Source organism: Nyctibius grandis, chromosome 9, assembly GCF_013368605.1.
Source record: "Nyctibius grandis isolate bNycGra1 chromosome 9, bNycGra1.pri, whole genome shotgun sequence".
Taxonomy (NCBI): domain Eukaryota; kingdom Metazoa; phylum Chordata; class Aves; order Nyctibiiformes; family Nyctibiidae; genus Nyctibius; species Nyctibius grandis.
Genome location: NC_090666.1, coordinates 1,126,171 through 1,148,224, shown reverse-complemented (window position 1 = coordinate 1,148,224; position 22,054 = coordinate 1,126,171). Strand labels below are relative to the sequence as shown.

General features: G+C 45.4%; 1 protein-coding gene across 4 annotated transcripts in view; it reads left to right on the top strand.

The window, feature by feature from the left end:
* Window positions 1–19,941, top strand: part of EPB41L5 (erythrocyte membrane protein band 4.1 like 5) — a 56,881-nt gene extending 36,940 nt beyond the window's left edge. For 3 of the 4 annotated variants that reach the window (XM_068407255.1, XM_068407254.1, XM_068407256.1), the window contains exons 17-26: window positions 7,718–7,872; window positions 8,277–8,371; window positions 12,634–12,762; window positions 13,393–13,454; window positions 14,075–14,185; window positions 15,090–15,168; window positions 16,285–16,362; window positions 16,986–17,027; window positions 17,424–17,557; window positions 18,352–19,941. In XM_068407255.1, the coding sequence (XP_068263356.1) occupies window positions 7,718–7,872; window positions 8,277–8,371; window positions 12,634–12,762; window positions 13,393–13,454; window positions 14,075–14,185; window positions 15,090–15,168; window positions 16,285–16,362; window positions 16,986–17,027; window positions 17,424–17,557; window positions 18,352–18,409 (943 nt within the window). In that variant the 3' untranslated portion in view covers window positions 18,410–19,941. The remainder of the gene's footprint in view (window positions 1–7,717; window positions 7,873–8,276; window positions 8,372–12,633; window positions 12,763–13,392; window positions 13,455–14,074; window positions 14,186–15,089; window positions 15,169–16,284; window positions 16,363–16,985; window positions 17,028–17,423; window positions 17,558–18,351) is intronic. The other variant, XR_011048736.1, reaches the window with a different exon arrangement.
* The last annotated feature ends 2,113 nt before the right edge of the window (window positions 19,942–22,054 follow it).

Here is a 22,054-nt window from a genome sequence, read left to right as displayed (position 1 = left end):
TCCTAGTGGACAGCAGGATGACCATGAGCCAGCAGTGTGCCCTTGTGGCCAAGAAGGCCAATGGCATCCTGGGGTGTATTAGAAGGGGTGTGGTTAGCAGGTCGAGAGAGGTTCTCCTCTCCCTCTACTCTGCCCTGGTGAGGCCGCATCTGGAGTATTGTGTCCAGTTCTGGGCCCCTCAGTTCAAGAAGGACAGGGAACTGCTAGAGAGAGTCCAGCGCAGAGCCACGAAGATGATGAAGGGCGTGGAACATCTCCCTTCTGAGGAGAGGCTGAGGGAGCTGGGTCTCTTTAGCTTAGAAAAGAGGAGACTGAGGGGTGACCTCATTAATGTTTATAAATATGGAAAGGGCAAGTGTCATGAGGATGGAGCCAGGCTCTTCTCAGTGACATCCCTTGACAGGACAAGGGGCAATGGGTGCAAGCTGGAACACAGGAGGTTCCACATAAATTTGAGGAAAAACTTCTTTACGGTGAGGGTGACTGAACACTGGCACAGGCTGCCCAGAGAGGTGGTGGAGTCTCCTTCTCTGGAGACATTCAAAACCCGCCTGGACGCGTTCCTGTGTGATATGGTCTAGGCAATCCTGCCCCGGCAGGGGGATTGGACTAGATGATCTTTCGAGGTCCCTTCCAATCCCTGACATTCTGTGATTCTGTGACTTAAATTAGAGAAATGGGTAAATGATGCTACAAACCATTGAGGGTGGGAGCCTTCAGTATTCACGGGTCACTTCACAAAAACCAAACCTCTGAATTTACCCGTGGGTGACCTTGATATAAATCCTCTCTCTCTTCTAAAGGAGGACTATCCCTGAGCGTTAATCATTTACCGCTGCTGTGAATCCTGCATGCTTTTCTGCTTCCCTGCCTTGACACGGGTGATCTTCCAGCTTGGCTGCTCTGGCAGGGCTGGGAGTGTAAAACCAGGCTTTGTGGAGCATGAGAAGGTAGAATTTGAGCTGGGGCTGTCCAGACCCTTCTAGATGAACAGCAAAATGGTTCCACTTTGTTTAGATTTGGGTCACTGAATATCAAATTTTACATTAAACTGAAGGAATACATTTGTTGTAGGGATTTCCTTGCTTGAGTAGTTTATGAGCTCTCCAAGCACTTCCTTGATACCTGCCTGTACCTTGCATCAGCCTCTCCTAAGACAGACCAGTGAGGGATCCTAGTACAACACCTACAACAGTTAACAGATCATTATCCATTTTTTTAAAGTCTTTTAAAATGCAGCTGTTTCAGTAAATTGCTTATCCCTGCTGCTTTGGAGGTGCCTGTGCCTAAAGCCTTACAGTTTTCTACCTAAGGGCTCCTGCATAAAAAATCTGTTTCAAAACACTGTTTAAACTGATGAGTGTTTTCCCCTGCTTCTCTTGCCAGCTTTTGGAGGACTTTATTCCAACTGTGCTATAGACTAGCCATAACTGTGCACGGCATTTCTGTGGGTTTGATTTTAGTAATTCAAAACGTACAATTTACGAACCATTATGCCTTCAGATGCACAATTAGAAGGCAAGGTCCTAGTCTGTAGTGTGACTTTTTAAAAAATAGTTCTTTTTCCAACTAAGTTTTTTATGTTAATCAAGTATAGCTACAGTCTTTAGTAGCATTTAAATTAATCTAAATTGTGAATGATTTGTGTGTGCTCTGCTGTTTGCTCCTGCACAGTAATGCTCATTTCTCCAAGTTTCTGTTTTCTTCTCCTTTTTTTTTTTTCTTTTTTAAACTTGCATTAGAATCTACATTTTCCAGTGACTTTGAAAACTGCTGTTGCTGATAGATGCTTGTTTCAGGTGTGCATTTAGAGCTGTCACTTAAACACTTTCAGCTTCCTGCAAATACAACGCGCTGTACGTTTGGGAGGTCTGTTCCTCCACCATGTTATTTTCTCCCATCTATAAAAGATGCACGGTTCTTGCTCAGTTTTGGGAAGAGCTTGAAGTACCAAGTGGTTTTCATTTGGTAAGTGTAGACAATATGTACATGAGGAAGCTTAACTTGTCAACCAATCAATCAATGAGGTTGGAAGAGCCCTCTGGGATCATCGAGTCCAACCATTGCCTTGACACCACCATGTCAACTAGACCAGGGCACTAAGTGCCATGTCCAGTCTTTTCTTAAACACCTCCAGAGATGGTGACTCCACCACCTCCCTGGGCAGCCCCTTCCAATTGTCATTCCAGACTTTGGCAAAAATGTGCTGATGCTCAGCAGAAAAGGGGTTTATTTGACCGTAGCATCATAGAATCATAGAATGGTTTGGGTTGGAAGGGACCTTAAAGATCATCCAGTTCCAACCCCCTGCCACAGGCAGGGACACCTTCCACTAGACCAGGTTGCGCCAAGCCTCATCCAACCTGGCCTTGAACATATGGGAAGAGGCATGCAAGTACACATCGTGTACACGTACACTTGCACGCCTCTTCCCTTCAGCCTTTACCTTCCAGCAACGCCTTTTCCTTGCCTTTTCTCATCGATCTCCTCATCCTCACCTTTGCTTTACCTTGCCCACCCTCTCTCTCCTCCGTACCTCTTACTAATTGTACCCCCTCCCGCTCCCCAACCATCCAGGCCCTTTGACGCTGCCGACCGCTGCCAGCGTGGTGGAAGCCCGTGGGCCGCGTGGGCCCCGCCGAGGACGCGCGCCGCGGACGGACAGCGCGCCGCCTCTGTCCGTGAGCGCAACGCGAAGAACGCGGGGACGCGTAGCAGTGCCGGTACCTACGCTGTGTAAACCCCCGGGACCAGGCTCTGGGACACGGGCCTTCCCGGAGCAGAGCCTGGAAAATTAACGTTTTGAGCTGTCTCTGGGATAAGGACAACGGACCCAAAGCTGACTGTAGCGGGGGAAAAAGCTTGTCTTGTGAAGGCTCTGCCTATCGTGCTGTTGGTATTTAGTCTTTAAAGAAAAAATAACATAGACCAGAAGCCACCCGTCGCTCTTACATTAAAAAGAGTGTATATATATATATATTTATCTACCTTTTTAATTCTGTTTAGGTTTTTCTTAATGATTGAAAGATTTATTTTTTTTTTTAGCTGGGTTTAACTTAAAAGCCATGCAGGATGTCACGTTTGTAATAAAACTCCACATACAACTAGTGGGTTGTAATGTGGTTTCAAAAATCTTACAGGATATATCTGCCCCTGCTTTTGAACCATGGTTATTTAAAAATATCTAAGATAGATGGTTGATCTGAAAACTAACCTTTTTTTTTTTTTAACAAGTCCTCTTCTGAAAAATATTGTTTGGAAATGGAATAGAATTATTTTAATTTTTTAAGAATAAAATTATCAGATCTCCTGAAAAGGAAAAGAGTAATATTTTTTGCTTTCTAGAAAATTGTCTTTCTTTTTTGCTGCTGTGCTCCAGTTGAAATGAAACATTTCCTGACAAACACCGGTCCTACCATATGATTCACGAGGTTAATTGTTAAGTCAGAGGTTAAGACTCCAGCTTCACGCCTCGTTGGTGTTCTTGGGGGCCTTTAGCAACGTGAAGAGCTACCTTTACCCTTGAACGCGCGGTGTTTTCACGTGTTTTCTGAAGTTAGCTGCTTTGAAATTGCAATATTCTTGTCCTATTTTAAAAAAAAAAGTTGTGGTAGAGCACTTTTAAAATTCACTTATGTTTAGCTTTTAGGATAAAGAAGGTATTTGAATGATTTCCAAATCGTTGAGTAAGTTTTCAAATTGCCACAGAGGCTAGAAATACAAAACCAGTGTTTTCAGATACCCAGTCTCAAAGAACGAAGAAATTAAGTCATAACTTAATATTGCCTGACATATTTTGCCCTCCTCACCCTTGCATCTGACAGGGGTAAAGAGGTTGCTCTACTTAAAGAAAAAAAAAAAAGCATATACAGGCTACATATTAAAGATCTGTGGGATCTACAGAGGTGATCAGAGCAATCTCCTGTGCTATTTTTAGTTTTAGGTGTTGCAAGGTGGATGTTGTAAACTCCTGGAGCGAAGCAAACCTATTTGTTTATTATTTATAACGTTGCATAGGAACATGCAAATGCAACAGGTGGTTTAACTTGAAAGGATCGTATAATTTCTGTGTAGATGAGGGGAGAAGAAGCCGCTAATTTGAGTGGAGGAATTTGGGATGGTTTTGTATTTAAAATGGAAGAAGATTGTTGCAACAACAAGTCACTGTTTTATCGCAGAGTTGTAAGTTCAGGTGTGCTTATGTAGTGGTCGGGCATTGCAGGTAGTGGCTGACTCCTCAGGCGTCGGAGAAGTTTTGTGTAGCTGTCGTAAGAGTTAGAGAATAGTTGAGGTTGGAAGATGCCTCTGGAGATCATGTAGTCCACCCCCATGCTCAAAGCAGGGTTGAGTAGAGCAGGTTTTGAGAATCTCCAAGGATGGAGACTTCACACCCTCTCTGAGCAGCCTGTTCTGGGGTTTGACCAACCTCACAGCAAAAAAAGGGTTTATTTCTTGTGTTTAAGTTGAATCTCCTGTACTTCAGTTTGTGACAATTGCCTCTTGTCCTGTCTCTGGGCTCCCTTGAGAAGAACCTGGCTGTCATCTTTACCTCTTTACTCCCCCCATCAGGTTTTTATACACATTGATAAGATCCTCCTGAGCTTTCCCTTCTTCAGGCTCAACAGTCCCAGCTCTCTCAGCCTTTCCTCCTGTCAGATGCTCCAGACCCTTTATCATCTTCCTGACCCTTTGCTACACCAGTATGTCCACGTCTCTCTGGTCCTGGGGAGCCCAGAGCTGGATGACTTTCTAAACAGTATGGTGGTGACAGATGTGGGCTTAATTTCCACCAAGGTTCTGCAGCCAGCACCTTTTCCTCAGGGGGTTTTCTTTCCTTTCCTGTAGTTGTTGACTTGTGTCTATTAATGCTAAGTCAGTATTTGGAATTATCTTCCCCCAAAAAAATGGGAGACAGCAGAAGTCTTGGAATGTGGGACTCAGCCTGCTTGATTAGAAACTGAATGTGCGTGAACAGTCTCCATTTCTAGGATCATATAACCCCAGGACTTTTTCTTCTCCTTTTTTCAAAGGATGGAGCCAGGCTCTTCTCAGTGACGTCCATGGACAGGACAAGGGGCAATGGGTGCAAGCTGGAACACAGGAGGTTCCACATAAATATGAGGAAAAACTTCTTTCCAGTGAGGGTGACTGAACACTGGCACAGGCTGCCCAGAGAGGTGGTGGAGTCTTCTTCTCTGGAGACATTCAAAACCCACCTGGACGCATTCCTGTGTGATATGGTCTAGGTGATCCTGCTCCGGCAGGGGGATTGGACTAGATGGTCTTTCGAGGTCCCTTCCAATCCCTAACATTCTGTGATTCTGTAATGGAAGTAGTATCCTGGGCTTTTTATATCCGTAGGCTGGCCGTTTATGCAGCCTGCATGGTAGGCTTCCTTCTGATGCTCTGGAGAGGGTGAAGGATCTGGGTGGCCTTGACCAATTTAATGCTCTTTGGGAAACTCATCTTCTGCGCCTGCAAATTCCAGTGGCTGAGGGTCTCTGTAGTATGACTTTCCTCTTGGGACTGCCTATCTCAGGGTGGCTGAGCAGGTGTTTTGGTGGGTCTCAAGGCAAAACGGGGCAAATTCCTGCTTGAATCTTGGCTTAGGAGGCTTTTCTTGGCTCTGCCTAAAATTCATTTAGCTTCCCTGAGGCCCTGCTGTGATGCAGGGGTGAAGCTGCAGGGACTCACCCCAGTTGTCCTTGCGACCTCAGCTAGTCCTCCATCCCATGGCACAAATGGCAATAAGGTTCTCTACAAACTTTCATCACCTTCATGTAAGTAGTACACTGCTTTTTGGTGCCATTTGAGCATGCCACCAGATTTCAAGACTGCCCTTATCTCTAGCGGGCAGGTTTTTGAATCAACTCTCTTGTCCATCTAGTAAATATTACTGCAGTTGTCACAGGGGGTGAGAAAAGGGTAGTGTCATTATCCTAGCAATTTTCTAACGAAGATAAATTTCATTCTTCACTCATTTTCACTCCACTGTGCTGCAATGCTAAGAAAAGCATTAGAAGATTGCAGCACAGGTAAGTGTTGCTCGTGTTCTACACCTCTCTTACGTGGAGTTTATCGGAGCTTCTACCTAGTTCCTTCAATATGTCATGGCATCAGCACCTCTCCGTGCCACGGGCAAAATCTGACCTTCCTATACTGGTCATATTAAACATTTGGGAGCCTATTTTCAGAAAACTGTCAGAAAATAGGAAAAAAAGCGTTGGCTTCATGTGAAGATTTTAAAACGCTTTCGTGCGTAGGCATCCTCTGATAGTGAGGTGTGGGATTCAGTCTCGCTTTCTTTGTTGCCTTCATTGGAAGAGCATCTCTTCCTGCATATTACTTCTAACAGTCGAAATTCTCTGTTTCAGAGGGATATATTTAAGGTTGGAAGGATTCTTTTGGGTGCTTGAGCGGGAAGGAGGAGTTTTTTCCTGGAGCCTCTGGTGACAACACGGGGCTGCTTCCAAATCCCAGGGGCTGGAGGGAGGCGTGGGGCTTTAACGTGGTAGTGATATCGCAGAAGCTGGTCTGACCTGTCAAGTAGGATGTGTCTCTGTCCGTGCATATGGGTAAGTTCTGTTAATCAATCAGGTTGGAAGAGCCCTCTGGGATCATCGATCATTGCCCTGACACCACCATGGCAACTAGACCAGGGCACTAAGTGCCATGTCCAGGCTTTTCTTAAACCCCTCCAGAGATGGTGACTCCAAAGATGGTTGGTAACATTCTCGTATGTGGGACAGGGCTTTCAAAAGTGACAGATTTTTCTTCTCACACCAATATTGCAACCAAACTGTCTGTGACTGTTGATGGAAATGGGCGACGATCGGATTGCAGTTGTGTGCACAGGTTGTCTGCTTAACCATCGTGTCCTGCAGCAGCTGCTGGTTCCTATTGCAACAGTTTGCTCCTCGGATGGCTTTAGCTGTTCCTGAGCTTTGAAGAGACGGATGAGATTCCTGACTGTTTGCACAACAGAAGCACCACATAACTTTTGGTTTTTAAGGTTTTTTTTCTGTTTTCATTGTAAATACAGAATGAAAAGGAGATGTTTCCATTAGAAAGCAAAGGAGGTGAAACAAGTGATCCTAACAGGGTACAGAGGACATGCTGTGCTTCACTGAGAGTATTGTGACTGCTAAGGTTTCGCTCTCGTCTCTGCCCAGCTTAATAAGACTGAAAGTAGTTATGGGTGTGTCTAACGATAGTGTAGTGCCAACGCAGACCCACGCAGTGCACCCTCCTACCCCCTCTTCTGCTCACAAGCGTTGGATGAAGCGCTGTACAAACAGCCTTGTGTGAACAGTGGCAGCTTCCCTCCCCCCAACGTTTCTTTCTCTCGTGTAAAAATCCTAAAATGTACCTTGAGTTTGTTAGAAAAACTTCAGATATTTGCTCCAAAAAGTGTATTTACTGGATAAAAACTTCCCTCCTTCTCCCTTCGCTTTTTCCACTGCTGTGTGACAAAGCAGCGGGCAGTATGGACGTGTTCTGTTATGAAGTCAGTTCTACAGACATGAAATATCCCCCCACCCCTTTTCTTTTTTGAACTCCCTGAAAGCCAATGTCTATTAGTTACCTGAAACAGAATTTGTCCGCTCACCAGAAGATCGCCTGAAAAAAGACACTGCGCGTGTTAAAGCTTTTTTTCTTGTCACAGAGAGTCGTAACGCGATTCTGCATCTCTCTGCCCATCTCTCTGCCCCTGCAGCGTACCTCTTGTGGATTTGCTCGACAGCACGGAGCTGCCAGAAACTTGTGTCGACGATGCCCTCGGCTGTCCAGTTGTTGGCTTGGCAACAGGAGATCCAGAAGAGGCTGTTAGCTGCACGAAGGAAACTGCCCCTGAAAAAGCAGACTCCGATCGTAAGAAAACTTACAGATTTTTTCCCTATTATCGTGACATGTGGGGGTCAAAGTCTCTAATACATGAATTAGTGCATTAGTTCAGCATAAATCCTCCACCAGAATGTTAACAAATCGTTCTCAAGGGACCCTGTTTCACAATCACTCTTCCATCTGTGAAGTTTCTAACATTGCTGTCAGTGTATCTACTGAGCTGCCCTTAACTGCTTTCAAGAGCTCCCTTTTTTGGATTTTACTGGATTACAGTAGTCTGTAGGCATGAAAGTTGCATTGAAGGTTGAGCAAGTAGCTTCCCCTCATCCCTCTGCTTTTCTCCACAACTTTAAAACCATATAATTCATGTTCAGGAAGAATGTAAATTACAAGTCAAATCAGCAAGATTATATCTTTTCTGTCTTTTTCAGCATTTGAAGACACGTTCCTAAAACTGAACCAGCTGGAGACAGAGCGCAGCAGCCCCGTGCCAACTGAGCGTCCCAACATAAACATAAGCATACAGGTACTTGGGCTTCCTTCCTCCTGGCAGGGTCACCGAGTGGTGTTCAGATCATTCTGAAAAGCCTTGGTCCATTTGCAAGATCTTTAAGAATATGAGTAATATTGAGGGATAGTAGAATCATCGAATGGTTTGGGTTGGAAGGGACCTTAAAGATCATCTGGTTCCAACCCCCCTGCCACGGGCAGGGACACCTTCCACTAGACCAGGTTGCTCCAAGCCCCATCCAACCTGGCCTTGAGCACTGCCAGGGAGGGGCAGCCACAGCTTCTCTGGGCAACCTGGGCCAGGGTCTCACCACCCTCACAGCAAAGAATTTCTTCCTAATATCTAACCTAAATCTCCCCTCTTTCAGTTTAAAACCGTCCCCCTCGTCCTGTCACTCCATGCCCTTGTAAAAAGCCCCTCTCCCACTTTCCTGTAGCCCCTTCAGGTACTGGAAGGTGCTAGAAGGTCTCCCTGGAGCCTTCTCTTCTCCAGGCTGAACAGCCCCAACTCTCTCAGCCTGTCTCCAGAGCAGAGGGGCTCCAGCCCTCTGAGCATCTTCGTGGCCTCCTCTGGACTCGCTCCAACATCTCCATGTCCTTCTGATGTTGGAGGCCCCAGAGCTGGACGCAGCACTGCAGGGGGGGTCTCAGGAGAGCGGAGCAGAGGGGCAGCATCCCCTCCCTCGCCCTGCTGGCCACGCTGCTGGGGATGCAGTAAAGGAAATAGGAATGTTTTGTTGTATATAAACCTGTGTGTGACAGGGCAGTGAGATAAAGGTGGGGGCAGAGGTGCACGTGCAGGTGTGCAGACTGCAGCCTGGTGACATTTTCTAAAATCAGTGGGAGTAAAAGGCACAAATGCTTGAAGCGTTCCTCAGTGGTCTGTAGCTGTAGGTTTCTCACTGTTTGGTGTTGTATTGTTCACCCTCTGCTGCTTTCCTGGTGTTTCTCAGTTGCCTTTGGCAACCCTCCGAGAACATTGTTTTGATGTCTTGTTTTGAGTCAGGTTTGCTGGTGATCTGTCCCTCCTGTTAAGTCACCAGTTTTTACCTGCTTTCTGAAGTAGGTGTTGGTGTGTTTACATAGAGAGGAGTGATGTGGTTTCAGTTAGAGGTCTCATAAATCCTCTTGAGCAAGTCAGGCTGCATTTCCACGGGCAGCTGAGCCAAAGTATGAGCTTCAGTGCCCTGAACCGAGGCAAGAACTTTCTTCTCCCTTGCTTCTCTTTGCTTTTCCTTCCCTCCTCTGTCACCTCCAGAAATCAGTGCATGTTTCGGTGAACCAATGTAGCCTACAAAATGGCAAACAAAAAATTGCTTTGAATGTTTTGTTAAGGTGTTGGGTTGGGTCTGGAGGGTCTGAGCTACGAGGAACGGCTGAGGGAGCTGGGGTTGTTTCGCCTGGAGAAGAGGAGGCTCAGAGGTGACCTTATTGCAGTCTACAACTACCTGAAGGGAGGCTGTAGTGAAGTGGGAGTCGGCCTCTTCTCCCAGGCAACCAGCGATAGGACAAGAGGACACAGCCTCAAGCTTCGCCAGGGGAGGTTCAGGTTGGACATTAGGAAGAATTTCTTCTCAGCAAGGGTCATTAGCCATTGGAAGGGGCTGCCCAGGGAGGTGGTGGAGTCACCATCTCTGGAGGGGTTTAAGAAAAGCCTGGACATGGCACTTAGTGCCCTGGTCTAGTTGACGTGGTGGTGTCAGGGCAACGGTTGGACTCAATGATCCCAGAGGGCTCTTCCAACCTGATTGGTTCTGTGATTCTGTTACAGTAGCACCAGAGGAGCACCCCTAGTTGTGATTAGAGATGAAGGTCAATGGTTTGGAAATGAGTCCTGCAAAGAGTGACCTAAGAATAACTACGAAAAACACTGTTTCCTGCTTTTGACGGCTGCTTCAGAAAAAAATATAAGTTTCCACTTATGGTATTTGTTACAAAATGTACCTTTTAGTTTGGTAACATGCATCGGGGGAAAGCGTTAGCTGTCTGCTTCTGAAGGCAGAGCTGCACCCTGAACTTCCTCGTGACGCTGTCAAACGCTCCCTTCAGTTTTGTTAATTAAACATCTTTAACTCTTTCCCATCAGAGGTCAGAGATGGCCTGACGATCATCTTTAGGTGATTCTATGCTTGCAGTCAGTCAGTCTTGATTGGTTTCTTTGATAGGGGAATATTTGTCTTAGCCATCCATGTTCTTTCAGAGAAAAAGGGAAATCTTTCTAGACTGAGCACTGGGAAGGGGGGAATGAATGGCTTCATTCTTCACTGCTGCTCCCTGCCAGAATCTGTTGAGATGGAAGAATGCGACTTTGTCCTTTGCCAGCTTTCACTAGCTTGGTGGTAGAGAACTTACACTTGGCTACATTAAAATATTTCTTTATAGTACTGAACTTCTGAAAAGTTGGGCATCTAATCGCTAATAGACTAGAGTGGCCTCATTAAACTGGTTGTTCAGGTGGAGGAAGCTGAGTAGATAAACTACTACCATTTAAAACTACAAAATGGTGCTTAGAGCACCAGTGTACTGATGTGCTCCGTTAAAATAATGGAGTTTATGAGACTGGTACTGGAATAATGCATTAGAAATTCTGTGCAGGGACTGTTACATACTGCATCTGGGTCAGTGAGGTCCACTGCAAGGATTTAAGGATTATCATAGAATTGTTTTGGTTGGACAGGACCTTCAAGATCGAGTCCAACTGTTAACCCAGCACTGCCAAGGCCACCACTAACCCATGTCCCTCAGCACCCCATCTACACGGCTTTTAAATCCCCCCAGGGATGGTGACTCCACCACTGCCCTGGGCAGCCTGTGCCAGTGCTTGACAACCTTTTCGGTGAAGAAATTGTTCCTGATCTCCAACCTAAGCCTCCGCTGGAGCAACTTGAGGCCGTTTCCTCTCATCCAATCACTTGTTACTTGTGTGAAGAGACTAACACCTGCCTCGCTACACCTTCCTTTCAGGTAGTTGTAGACAGCAATAAGGTCTCCCCTCAGCCTCATTTTCTCTAGACTAAACCACCCCAGTTCCTTCAGCTGCTCCTCATCACACTTGTTCTCCAGACCCTTCACCAGCTTCATTGCCCAATCACAGTTGGGTACTGTGACTGTACAAATAATAATAATAATTATTCAGTTTTAATTATTCCAGACTTTTGACAATTCCAGCAGCTTCTCTAAAATAAAAACACTTAAATGTTTAATAATGAATTGGTTTGTTAGTCTTCAGGTAGTGACAGGACAAGGGGGAACGGTTTTAAACTGAAAGAGGGGAGATTGAGATTAGATATTGGGAAGAAATTCTTTGTTGTGAGGGTGGTGAGACCCAGGCTCAGGTTGCCCAGAGAAGCTGTGGCTGCCCCCTCCCTGGCAGTGCTCAAGGCCAGGTTGGATGGGGCTTGGAGCAACCTGGTCTGGTGGAAGGTGTCCCTTCCTGTGGGAGAGGGGTTGGAACTGGATGATCTTTAAGGTCCCTTCCAACCCAAACCATTCTGTGATTCTATGATTAATTATGTGAACGTGCACCTCTTAATATCTGCCAGCAATAGTCAGTAGTGCCACTGGTTGGTGGTCCTCATACCTTTTTTGTGTTGACAGTGACCCTTAAATATTTTGCAAAGTTTTGGAACAAGTCAAAATTTTGGAACAAGTAAAGATAGTCTTTAGATAGTCTAGAACTACTTAACAACTTTAGATAGTCTCGTAGGATCCTATTTGGTTACCTCAAAAGGTGATCTAGAGGGGGACAAGAAGAGCGGGGCTCTCTCCCACTGCTTAGTCATACCCTGAGAAGAAAGGTCACCAGGTTTAGTTGCCACTCAGTTAATTAACTTCTATCACTAATCAAATATCAATTACTAGATTGAATGCTTAATTAACATTTTATAATTAAGACATGCAATTCACATAATGAAACAGTAGTGAAAGGTATCTCATTTTTAATTGTCTTCATCATCTTTCTGGGTGACAGTTTGCTCTGATATCATCAGATGTAGCTAACAGCGCATTAAACTGCTGTTCTAATTATAACTGGATTTTAAGATCTTCCCAACTTGCATTTGAGAGTAAACTGTGGGTTTTTTACTTCATGTTTTGCTGTGACTTTGCAACTGAGTTCCAAAACAAAGGAAAAAAAAAAAATTGCTTTTTCATTTCAGTGTAAATCTGCTGCCTTTCCTCTCACTCAGAGCCTTGTTGTCATTTAGAGATGTTGATAAACTTCAGCCCAGACTTTTGCATGTGGGAACTGCTTCTAATAAAGATGTTTTTCACGTCTAGGATGAAGTGGTAAAGTTGACAGATAAATGTCTTAACAATGCAGTTGAGAGCCCAATCACAGCAGCAACGTGGCTTCCAGCAGATATCAAAAGCAATATCCTGAAGGCCCAGGCAGAAGCAGGGCACAAGGTAAATACTCAACTGATAAGGAGTGTGATGTTCTCCAATGGTTTATTTCTCTTCAGTTGCCTGGTGTTGGAGAAGGTGCCTTGCAGATAAGGGTGCTCCAGGAGCCAAAGTCCGAGGTAGAGTAAGAGAGCCTTTCTTCCCAGCAACAGTGGTCCAGTACGGGAATGGTTGTCCAAGGAGGAGTCTCCATCCTTGATGATACTTGGACAAGTGCCATGGTCTAGTTGACAGGGTGGTGTCAGGGCAACGGTTGGACTCGATGATCCCTGAGGGCTCTTCCAACCTCATTGATTCTGTGATTCTGTGAAGGTGCTGAACAAGCCCTGGTTTGAGTGGTTATTGAGCCAGATGACCTCCAAGGATTGCCTTCTAACCAAGAAATTCTGTGGTTCTGTGACTAAGGCGATGTTCTAGTAAATTTTGTGGCAAATAATGGTATTGTATTTGGCCACGCTGGTGATTTATTTGTATTCCTGCACTGAAGTCTTCACATCGAATTGATGTTTCAAGTCCCTGAGCAGTAGATGAACAGCACACGAAGGCACTCGGCTCTTCTGTGAATCTCAGACCTGACACAAGATGGAAACAAGGCTCAGAAATCTGTGTCTTTGTTCCTTTTTTTCCTCTCAGATCGTAAGAGAAGACAGCCTGACAGGTGTCAAGAATTCTAATCTTCAGGATGCTGCTGCCAGGTACTGAACAGATTTGGAAGAAACGTGTGAAGAAACGTGGTACATCACTGAGAACCTGCAGTTCAGTGTGGCTTGGTGACTGTTGCGTTGTACCTCGCATAATGTAGCTTAACTTGGGGGGTGTTGAGTGTTTTTAAAATGAAAACCAGCCAGCGCTGCAGTTGCTAAGTTTTATTATACATAAGGTAATCCAGATTCTCCCATACCTTAATTTGTTAAACATTGTTCCAACAGCAGCTTCAATCACTAGTTTTTCTGACCCACGAACAACGTCAGCGTGGGCAGAGGGGATGGGTCTGTTGACAGGAGCTGTTTTCTAGTGGAGAAAAAAAAATTGCGTACAAGAACCTGCCACTGACAGTTGATTTCCTGAGAATTACTGAATCTCTAATGATTGCTCGTTCCAGTGGGATTGAAAAAGTTAAAGGGTTACAACGTGTGATTTCTTTGACCATTTGTGAAGCTGAGCATGTGTCAGACCTCAAGGAGCACAAAGGGGGTATTGAATTAAATGTACATCCAGGGATCTCACCCATATGCTGTAGCACGTGATTCATGAAGAGCTTTCCATGGAAGGTTGCACCTGATTTTTGTCCTGTTTTTTTGGTGTTTTGTGCCAGGAACATTGTCCCGTCAGGCAAACCACAGAGTAGTTCCCAAGCAACCAGTCCAGTATTTCAAGACCCAAGAGAGCTGCTGAAAGCGATCCCTGCCTCAAACACCTTTGTTCCGTAAGTGGTTCAGGAGAAACGTGTTTCTGGGGTAAGGGAACCACGTGGAGATTATCATGAAGAGGTCTGGAAAGATGAGGAGGAGTTGCTGAGCATTAAGGCTACATCTAACTAAGCAGGTTTACCGATGCATCTTTAATTACTGTTGCAACAGTTAATCAGTGTAGGCCAGGCCTCCGGGTGAGTATCCTAGCAAGCAGTAAGCAAATCTCTCTCATCTTCTGAAATGCCTGAAATATCTGACATCCTGCTGCCCCTGGCTCTAAAAAGGAAGATAAGGGTATGGCAGGGAAGGCTTCAGGCAAGTTAGAAGCAAGGGCTGAAGAAGCTCCTTGAGACTGAAGACATTTGTAAAATGTCTTCATATGTAAAGGGTGAGTGTCATGAGGATGGAGCCAGGCTCTTCTCAGTGACATCCCTTGACAGGACAAGGGGCAATGGGTGCAAGCTGGAACACAGGAGGTTCCACATAAATATGAAGAAAAACTTCTTTACAGTGAGGGTGACTGAACACTGGCACAGGCTGCCCAGAGAGGTGGTGGAGTCTCCTTCTCTGGAGACATTCAAAACCCGCCTGGACGCGTTCCTGTGTGACATGATCTGGGTAATCCTGCTCCATCAGGGGGATTGGACTAGATGATCTTTCGAGGTCCCTTCCAATCCCTGACATTCTGTGATTCTGGGACATTTATACTGTTGGGTCTATACCCAGCTGTAGCTGGAACTATGGAAGAGGGTGGCAATCTGTGGAGGTAGTTGGAAGGCATTTACTTCACCATCTTCACAAAGGTCAGCCTTTTGTCTGCCTCCCGTGGAACTGGTGTGGAGTTTCTGGGTTGAGCTCTCGGGGAAGCAGCCCAGGCTCTCCAGGCAGTGTGTGGATGAGTATGTTTTCTCCTTTCAGTAATGCGTTTCATGAGGACAACGCTGCCTCTAACCATGAGGACCTGCTGGTTCCAGCTGAGGAGGCGGCTGTTTTACAGGTATCACCACCTGCCAGCCTGGAAGGTTTCTGTGTGTCACGTTCTGAGCTACTGATGCCTCCAGGCAAGCACATGCATGCCTCTCATAACTCAGTGAATACCAGTCGTTGGTGAACGCCAAAGAGTGCTTTCTGGAGCAGACAGGGACACTGTACAGATCTCTCCAAAGGCCGTTTCTGACTGTCCTTTCAGGTTCTTCACCTGACATTTATTTTTCTAAACTGATCGTTTTCCTCACGCTGGTGGGGAGCCCCTTATTGCCCAGTGATTTGATGCTCCAGGAAAGAAACTGCGGGGATGAAATTCTGACATAGGCAATTCCTACCAAAGTAACCACCGAGGGAAAAGTTTAGATTTAAATGTTCAGTTGTTGTATTCTGGTTCCCCTAAGGATAAAGGTAATTTTTAACTGGGCTCCATGAAATGCGTATAGTAAATTCAGGGGTCAACTTTCCTTTGTCCCTCTCCAAAAGAGGAGTCCAACATTGGACTCTGCTGTTACTTCAGCAGACTGAGGGGTTACTCTGAATCCCTGAAGCTCCATGCCCGTTAGCTGTTGTCCCTCTAAACCAGTATTACGTAGTTGATCCCACTGAATATTAGTGGGTCATTAGCCATTGGAAGGAGCTGCCCAGGGAGGTGGTGGAGTCACCATCTCTGGAGGGGTTTAAGAAAAGCCTGGACATGGCACTTAGTGCCATGGTCTAGTTGCCAGGGTGGTGTCAGGGCAATGGTTGGACTCGATGATCCCAGAGGGCTCTTCCAGCCTGGTTGATTCTGTGATTCTGTGAATAATTATCAATTTCATCTTCTGAGTTCAAACACTCCGCTCACAGACCTCCCTGACCTTGTGGCATGGCGCAGTGCCCTGCCTTTGCACAGGAGAACGGGGCAGTTCCACAGCTGACGTGGCAATGACATTGCTTCCAGTACGTTGATGAGAATAAGGGAAATGAAAAGGCTTTTAAAAAAGAACATACGGAAAGATTTGAGAAGACAGACCTCATAAATGGTGGTGTTGGTTAAGGACACTGGGCTATAACTTGGGAAGCCACTAGAGTATTCAGCAGACTGGTTACTACTGGGAATTGAATTCACAACTGATTTATTCCGTAGAGCGCTCCAGATGACCAGGACGTTTCCTTGACATCACTGACAGAGAATCTCATTGACTTTACAGAAGCCACACCTCAGGTAAGTGTATTTCAAAACCAAACTTCTTCCTTCACACGTAGAGTGTTTTCTACTCATAATCTCTGCCTTAAGTATCTGTCCACCAGGCTTGGATGTGCTGCAGTAGAGTGAAGTGGTGATTGACCTGGATCACTTGAAGGGTGGCTGGTGTAGGGCTGTAGACCCTCCAGCTTTGTCATGGAAGGGAAGGAACCTGAAGAGTTAACTTGTACCTGTGCCCCACAAGCCTGCAGTCTTATTTTAGTACACCTGCAAGTGCCAGCCTGCTCCTCAGGCTTTTGGGTATATATAGTACTTCAGAAATTATATGTAAATGTGCATATACACACACAGACGTAGATATATATGTGTGTGTGTATATATATAAAATAAACACTTGAAAAAGAAACTTTTAATACAAATCAGCCCTTTTATATAGATTAAAAAAATCTCTTATAATCTGTGCATCAAAGGGGAAGGAGTAGGACCTTCAAACAAGATTGCACAGATAATAAGATCACTGGCCTGGTTCAAAGAGTGGCAATGGACAAATATCTGAGATCGTTTGGGGAGGCAGTATTGTTTTGAGGATGTTCTCAGCTCCTTCCAACCTTTTCTAATGAGCCTTTGTTTGCTTTTTGTAGGTGTCTTCCCAGCCCACAATAACACCGAGGTGGATAGTGCCAGTGAGTCATTTGACCATTCCTTAACAACAAAAATAAGAGAAAAAAAAAGCAAGCTTTTGTCATGATTAAGAAACAGGAGCTGAAGTAAAATAGTAAAATATAATGATTTGTAGTAATTTGAAAGCCCATAAAGTAATGCACCAGACCAAACATAAAGCAAACTAATTCAGCTGGAGTAAATCAAACAACATACACATCTGTTAATATTTAAACTTCATTTCTGCTGCGGGTAAATGCCATCAAGTTTCTTTAAGAACTTGCATTTAGTGAAGCCCACCCTGGAACTTGATGAATCTTAGTTTTTACTGTTATAAATTAAAATCCTATTGAAAAATCAGCTTGTCTTGTCCTGGCAGGTTTTTATTTGAGTTTCCTGTTTCGTTCTCCCCAATTCAGACCGGCCTGATTTCCAATGGACCTTTGGGAAGTGACGTTGCCTTAACGATGAAGGCAGTGAAAGGCAGCACGGAGACTCTCTTGTCGTCAGCTGGATTGCCACCAGCCCAGCAGACGCCCGAAGTCCTCGCAAGGTAAGGTCTCCTCAGCAGTCTGGATGGGTTGGAAAGGCACTATGTGCTCGTACTCCTTCCACTTAAATAGTTAATAGTGGTCATTTAGACCCGGTGCCTTGTTTTGCTGTGCACATAAACTATAGTGCTGTCTCACTTTGAAACCTTATAAATAAACAGAGCAGCTGATGTGTGTGTATTTTTCTACAACACTGTTTGAAGGGCAAGAAAACATCTTTTTTAATTCAAGTAAGTAAAGAACAAAGCATACAAATTTATCTGGAGCTGGAGGTAAATCTGTTTTCATTATAACTGCTATAAAATCAATTAATTCTTTTTAATGATCATTTCACTTCAGTTTCTTATCTGCTAACGTTTTAGTGCCGGACTAAAATCATGGCACAGATGAATTTTCTGAGAGATCTCTTTGTTTCAGTACGTGTCCGAGGATTGGCAGGGGTGGGGGGATGTCCCCCCGTTATTTCCAAGCTGTGAGGAAGTCAGAGAGCAGAACGTGTAGAAACCCTTCCCCTCACTGCTCCGTTCTGCTGTGCTGGTGAGGCACAACGATGGCAGTGATGATGAGGCCTCTCAGTGAGCCTCATACAAGGCAGGTGTGGATGGCAGTGATGCTACTGCTGGAATTGGTCCAGTTCGCTCTTCTGCAGGTGTCCATTGGTCTTGTTAAGGTACGAGGGGAACAACTGTTAATGCTCTTTGGAACAACCCTCATCTTTTTCTTTATTAATCCATCGTGGCAGAACTTTTTGGAGGAGTGTATTTACAGGGCCTCATTTTTTTTTTTTCCCTTTTAGCCCAGTTACTGAGGATGCTCCAATAAGAACGAAATGTTTACTCACCACTGAACTCTAGAAGAAGGAGGTTCTGCACTTCCCACCTTGTAAAAACTCAAATCTTCTAACCTATCTCCAAGGGATCCTTCCAAAAGACTTGCTTGGGATCAAACTCTTGCTGAACAGGAGTCAAACAGCCCGCTGGTTTGCTAGGATCCAGGAAGAGACTTCTACATTTATTGCAAGCTAACTGGAATTACAGTCTAAACCAGGATATAAAACCACAGACACATTTGATCTTCTCCCTCAGGAGAAGTGAAATACCACACTGGAGCTAGTTCTGACCGTGAGGAACACCATCTAGTTGTGTTCTGCTCACGCTAGGTTTAGCCTTGCTCACCCTGCTCTGCCTCTCAAGTGTTAATGGAACAGGTTCACTGTGATGTTGGCTGTATCCCTGACCTCTAGATTAATATTGGGAAGATTAGGAGAACTTGGAGGGCCACCTTGTGGCCCTGCTCTGCACGGTGGCTCACACTAGCGATGGCTGTTTCCTACGGCCAAGGGCGTTTTCTTCTGTGTGGTGATTCCCTCTGTTTCTCCATTGTTTTACCAACACACACGCTCCTTTTTGGCCTTAAACCCCCTAACGACCCTCACACCTCTTGTTACAGTACCTGGAAAGACTGAAAATCTGGTCCATCAGTGACCAACTACGTTGACTGGATTTGAGCTGCCCGTTGCAACCAGGAAAAGGAAAATGAACCTGCCAAACAGCTTGTAGCATTAGCAGGCTACAGCAGAGGTCCCACATTTTGACACCGATTATTTCATGTCCCGTATGACTCAAACACACGCATTTCAGGCTGGAGGTAGGTGTGTTTTCAGTGCTGAAGCAGTGAAGGTATGAGTACAGCTTACTTCAGGAACATGTTGGTTAGTTTTGTTGTCATGTAGGACTAGGGAGGAAAAGAATTTTCTGGTTTCTATTCATACTGTTCCTGGGTGGTGTTTCCAGATGCTTTGGGAATACTTACCAGGTGTGTTAGCGGCATGAGGGTACGACTGATCGGTTCTGAACACCACCTCGAATCCTGTTCCAAGTGTCATCTAATAGTTGTATGTGGAACAAAGAATAGAAAGAATAAGGTGAAAACAGGAAGAAGAAGTGAAAAGTTCCTGTAAGCAGTTTGCTGCTTTGTAGAAGGAAGGTAGGAGCACTTGCAAGAGCACGCTCCACAGAGCTGGTGAAGGCCTTTGGGGCTCGGGTGAAATGCAGGATACAATGTGTACAGTTTGAAGAGATCATCTGAGTCCTGGGCAGCAGGATCCTCATGTGGACACGTAGAGGTGAGCACCTGGACCCTGGGGATCCAGCCTGGGAAAAAAGCCAATGCAGAGTCAGAGGGAGGAGAAATAGAGAAGCCCGATGATGAACTCCACATCTCCTAACAGGGAAGCGCAGATGGAACAACTGGGATCTTTCTTAGGAAGAGGTTTGTACGTATGACTGGGCTTAGATGATGTTTTCTGCCTAGTGCTGCTGTTTATAACTGTGTCTATACTTGTGGTTCTTAGAAACAATGTTAAATGTGAAAGTTGCTTCTGAAACCTGCGTGCACAACTGAATTTCTGCGCACCGGCTGCATGCGTGTCTCTCGGTGTAGACAAAGATTTGGACCAAACCGCTGTGGGCCGTGCAAGGAAGCTGGTGCCCGGCTAGGCTGCTTCTCTCAGACCAGGGCCTTCTGACTGCTGCTCTCGTTTGCAAGATGCTGAATGAGAGTGGTCAAGAAGAAGCCACGTGGCATTTACGTGGCCCACTGCTACTCCTCAAAACCCCTGAGGCCTTAATGGAGAAGCACAGAAACCATGGGGAGCTCTTAGGATGACTCTCTGCAGACAGGAGCTCTGTGAACTGGCAGCTTGAATCCCTCCCAGAAGCAGAATGACACAAGTTTACAGTTTTACATGTTGGACACCACCCTTAGATCCCTCCTGAGCACTCACAGACGGCACGTGAGAAGTAAATAACGTGTGTGGTGAGTGTGTCCCCCTAAAACCTACGTGGTTCCAAGGAGCCGACTGTTCCTTCAGCGTGGCCAGGGTGGGTGGTGGTCGGAGGGGAATGCTGTATTTACACACACACAAATTACAAAGGGGCAAGGTTTTCCTCAATTTTCAGAGGACTAACGCTTGAAACTTTATTTAAAAATTCAAAATTTTCCACTGTTAAATTGGGGACTTGGGATTTCTAATAGATTTGGGGCTGAAAACCCAACTTTTTTAATACTTGGAGCAAATATTCGTTCGGTTTAACTCAACGTAGCTTGTTTAGCTGTTCCAAAGCGTTGTTTATTTAGGGAGCCCCACGAGACTGCGGCGCCGTGGTTACGTGATCCGAACAGACACGTAGGCAGGTATCTGACCAGCTGTAGTTGTGCTTTAGATCTGCAGCTATCACGTCGTGTCAGGGCTGGCTAACGGGTAACGTAGCGTTACTCATCACCTCAATTTATCAAACACAAAGAGGTGTAGTAGTTCCTACAGTTAATGTTCTAAAGTATTAATTAATGCCCTTGTGACACTGAGAAAAAGGGATTTTCTTATCATTGCTATACTATTGATTGCTGGGCTCTAAGGTCCAATCATCCTCTAAAAGTTAATTTTTTTATATGTATTTGTCACGGTTTAAAGCTGGGCTAGCTATTAACCAGGTGGCAGATGCTCTCTGTTAACCCTCTGCCCCCCCCCAAGGGAAAGGGAAAAGAGAGAGAGACTTATGGGTTGGAAAGTTAAAACAGTTTTAATAAACTATAATAATGAAAAAGAGTATAATAACAATAATAATAAAAATAATCAAATCTATACAAATATATACAAAACCAAGACTGAGAGCTTGGAAATCCTCCTCAGGCAGAGTTGCTCCCCCCAGTACAGGCAGAGGGGAAAAGGCAGTACCTCCCCCCAGCACAGACAGAGGGGAAAAGGCAGTAGCTCCACCCAGCACGGGCAGAGGGGAAAATGCAATAGCTCTCTGCCATCACACCTGCAGGCTTTTAACTGGAGAATTGGCAAAGCTGGTACCAATCAGTGGGAGACAGGAGGGCCCCTCCCTCCTGGGCCCCACCTCCAGGAGGCAGTGGGTTAGTGATAAATAGGAAAGTGAGAATGACGTGTGTGGGATGGAATACCTTGTTGGTCAGTCTTGGGTCACCTGCCCTGTCTGCTCCCCCCCTGCAGCTGCGACCCCCCTTTGGCTCTTCACTCGTAAGCAGTGAGGAATTTAGCAGTGACCTTGGTTTCTCTAAGACTAATTGGCCTGGTTTGGGCCAAACCAGGACATTCCACCCCTTATTCCATACCATTCACGTCATACTCAGATCACCACTACCTTTTCATTTTCAAATATATATACACATATCACTAGTTTATGATTCATCTCTATACAAAAAGTCCATTAAGTTCATTTGGTTCAGGATTGTGGGTTTCCATCTGGCTAGCAGTCTCTCAGCAGTCTCTCTGGCTAGCAGTCTCTCTTTCGTCATGGTTCGTGCCCACGGGTTGCAGGTTAAAGATGTCAGACTCGAGGAGGTTACTGGACGCCACTTGATGAAGCTAGCTCTGGTCTCATCACCACTGTCTTAACCTGAAAGACACTTATGCAGCAACGACATACAGTTCTGACTTAAGTAGTCTCACCCAGAATCTGATCACCTTCAGG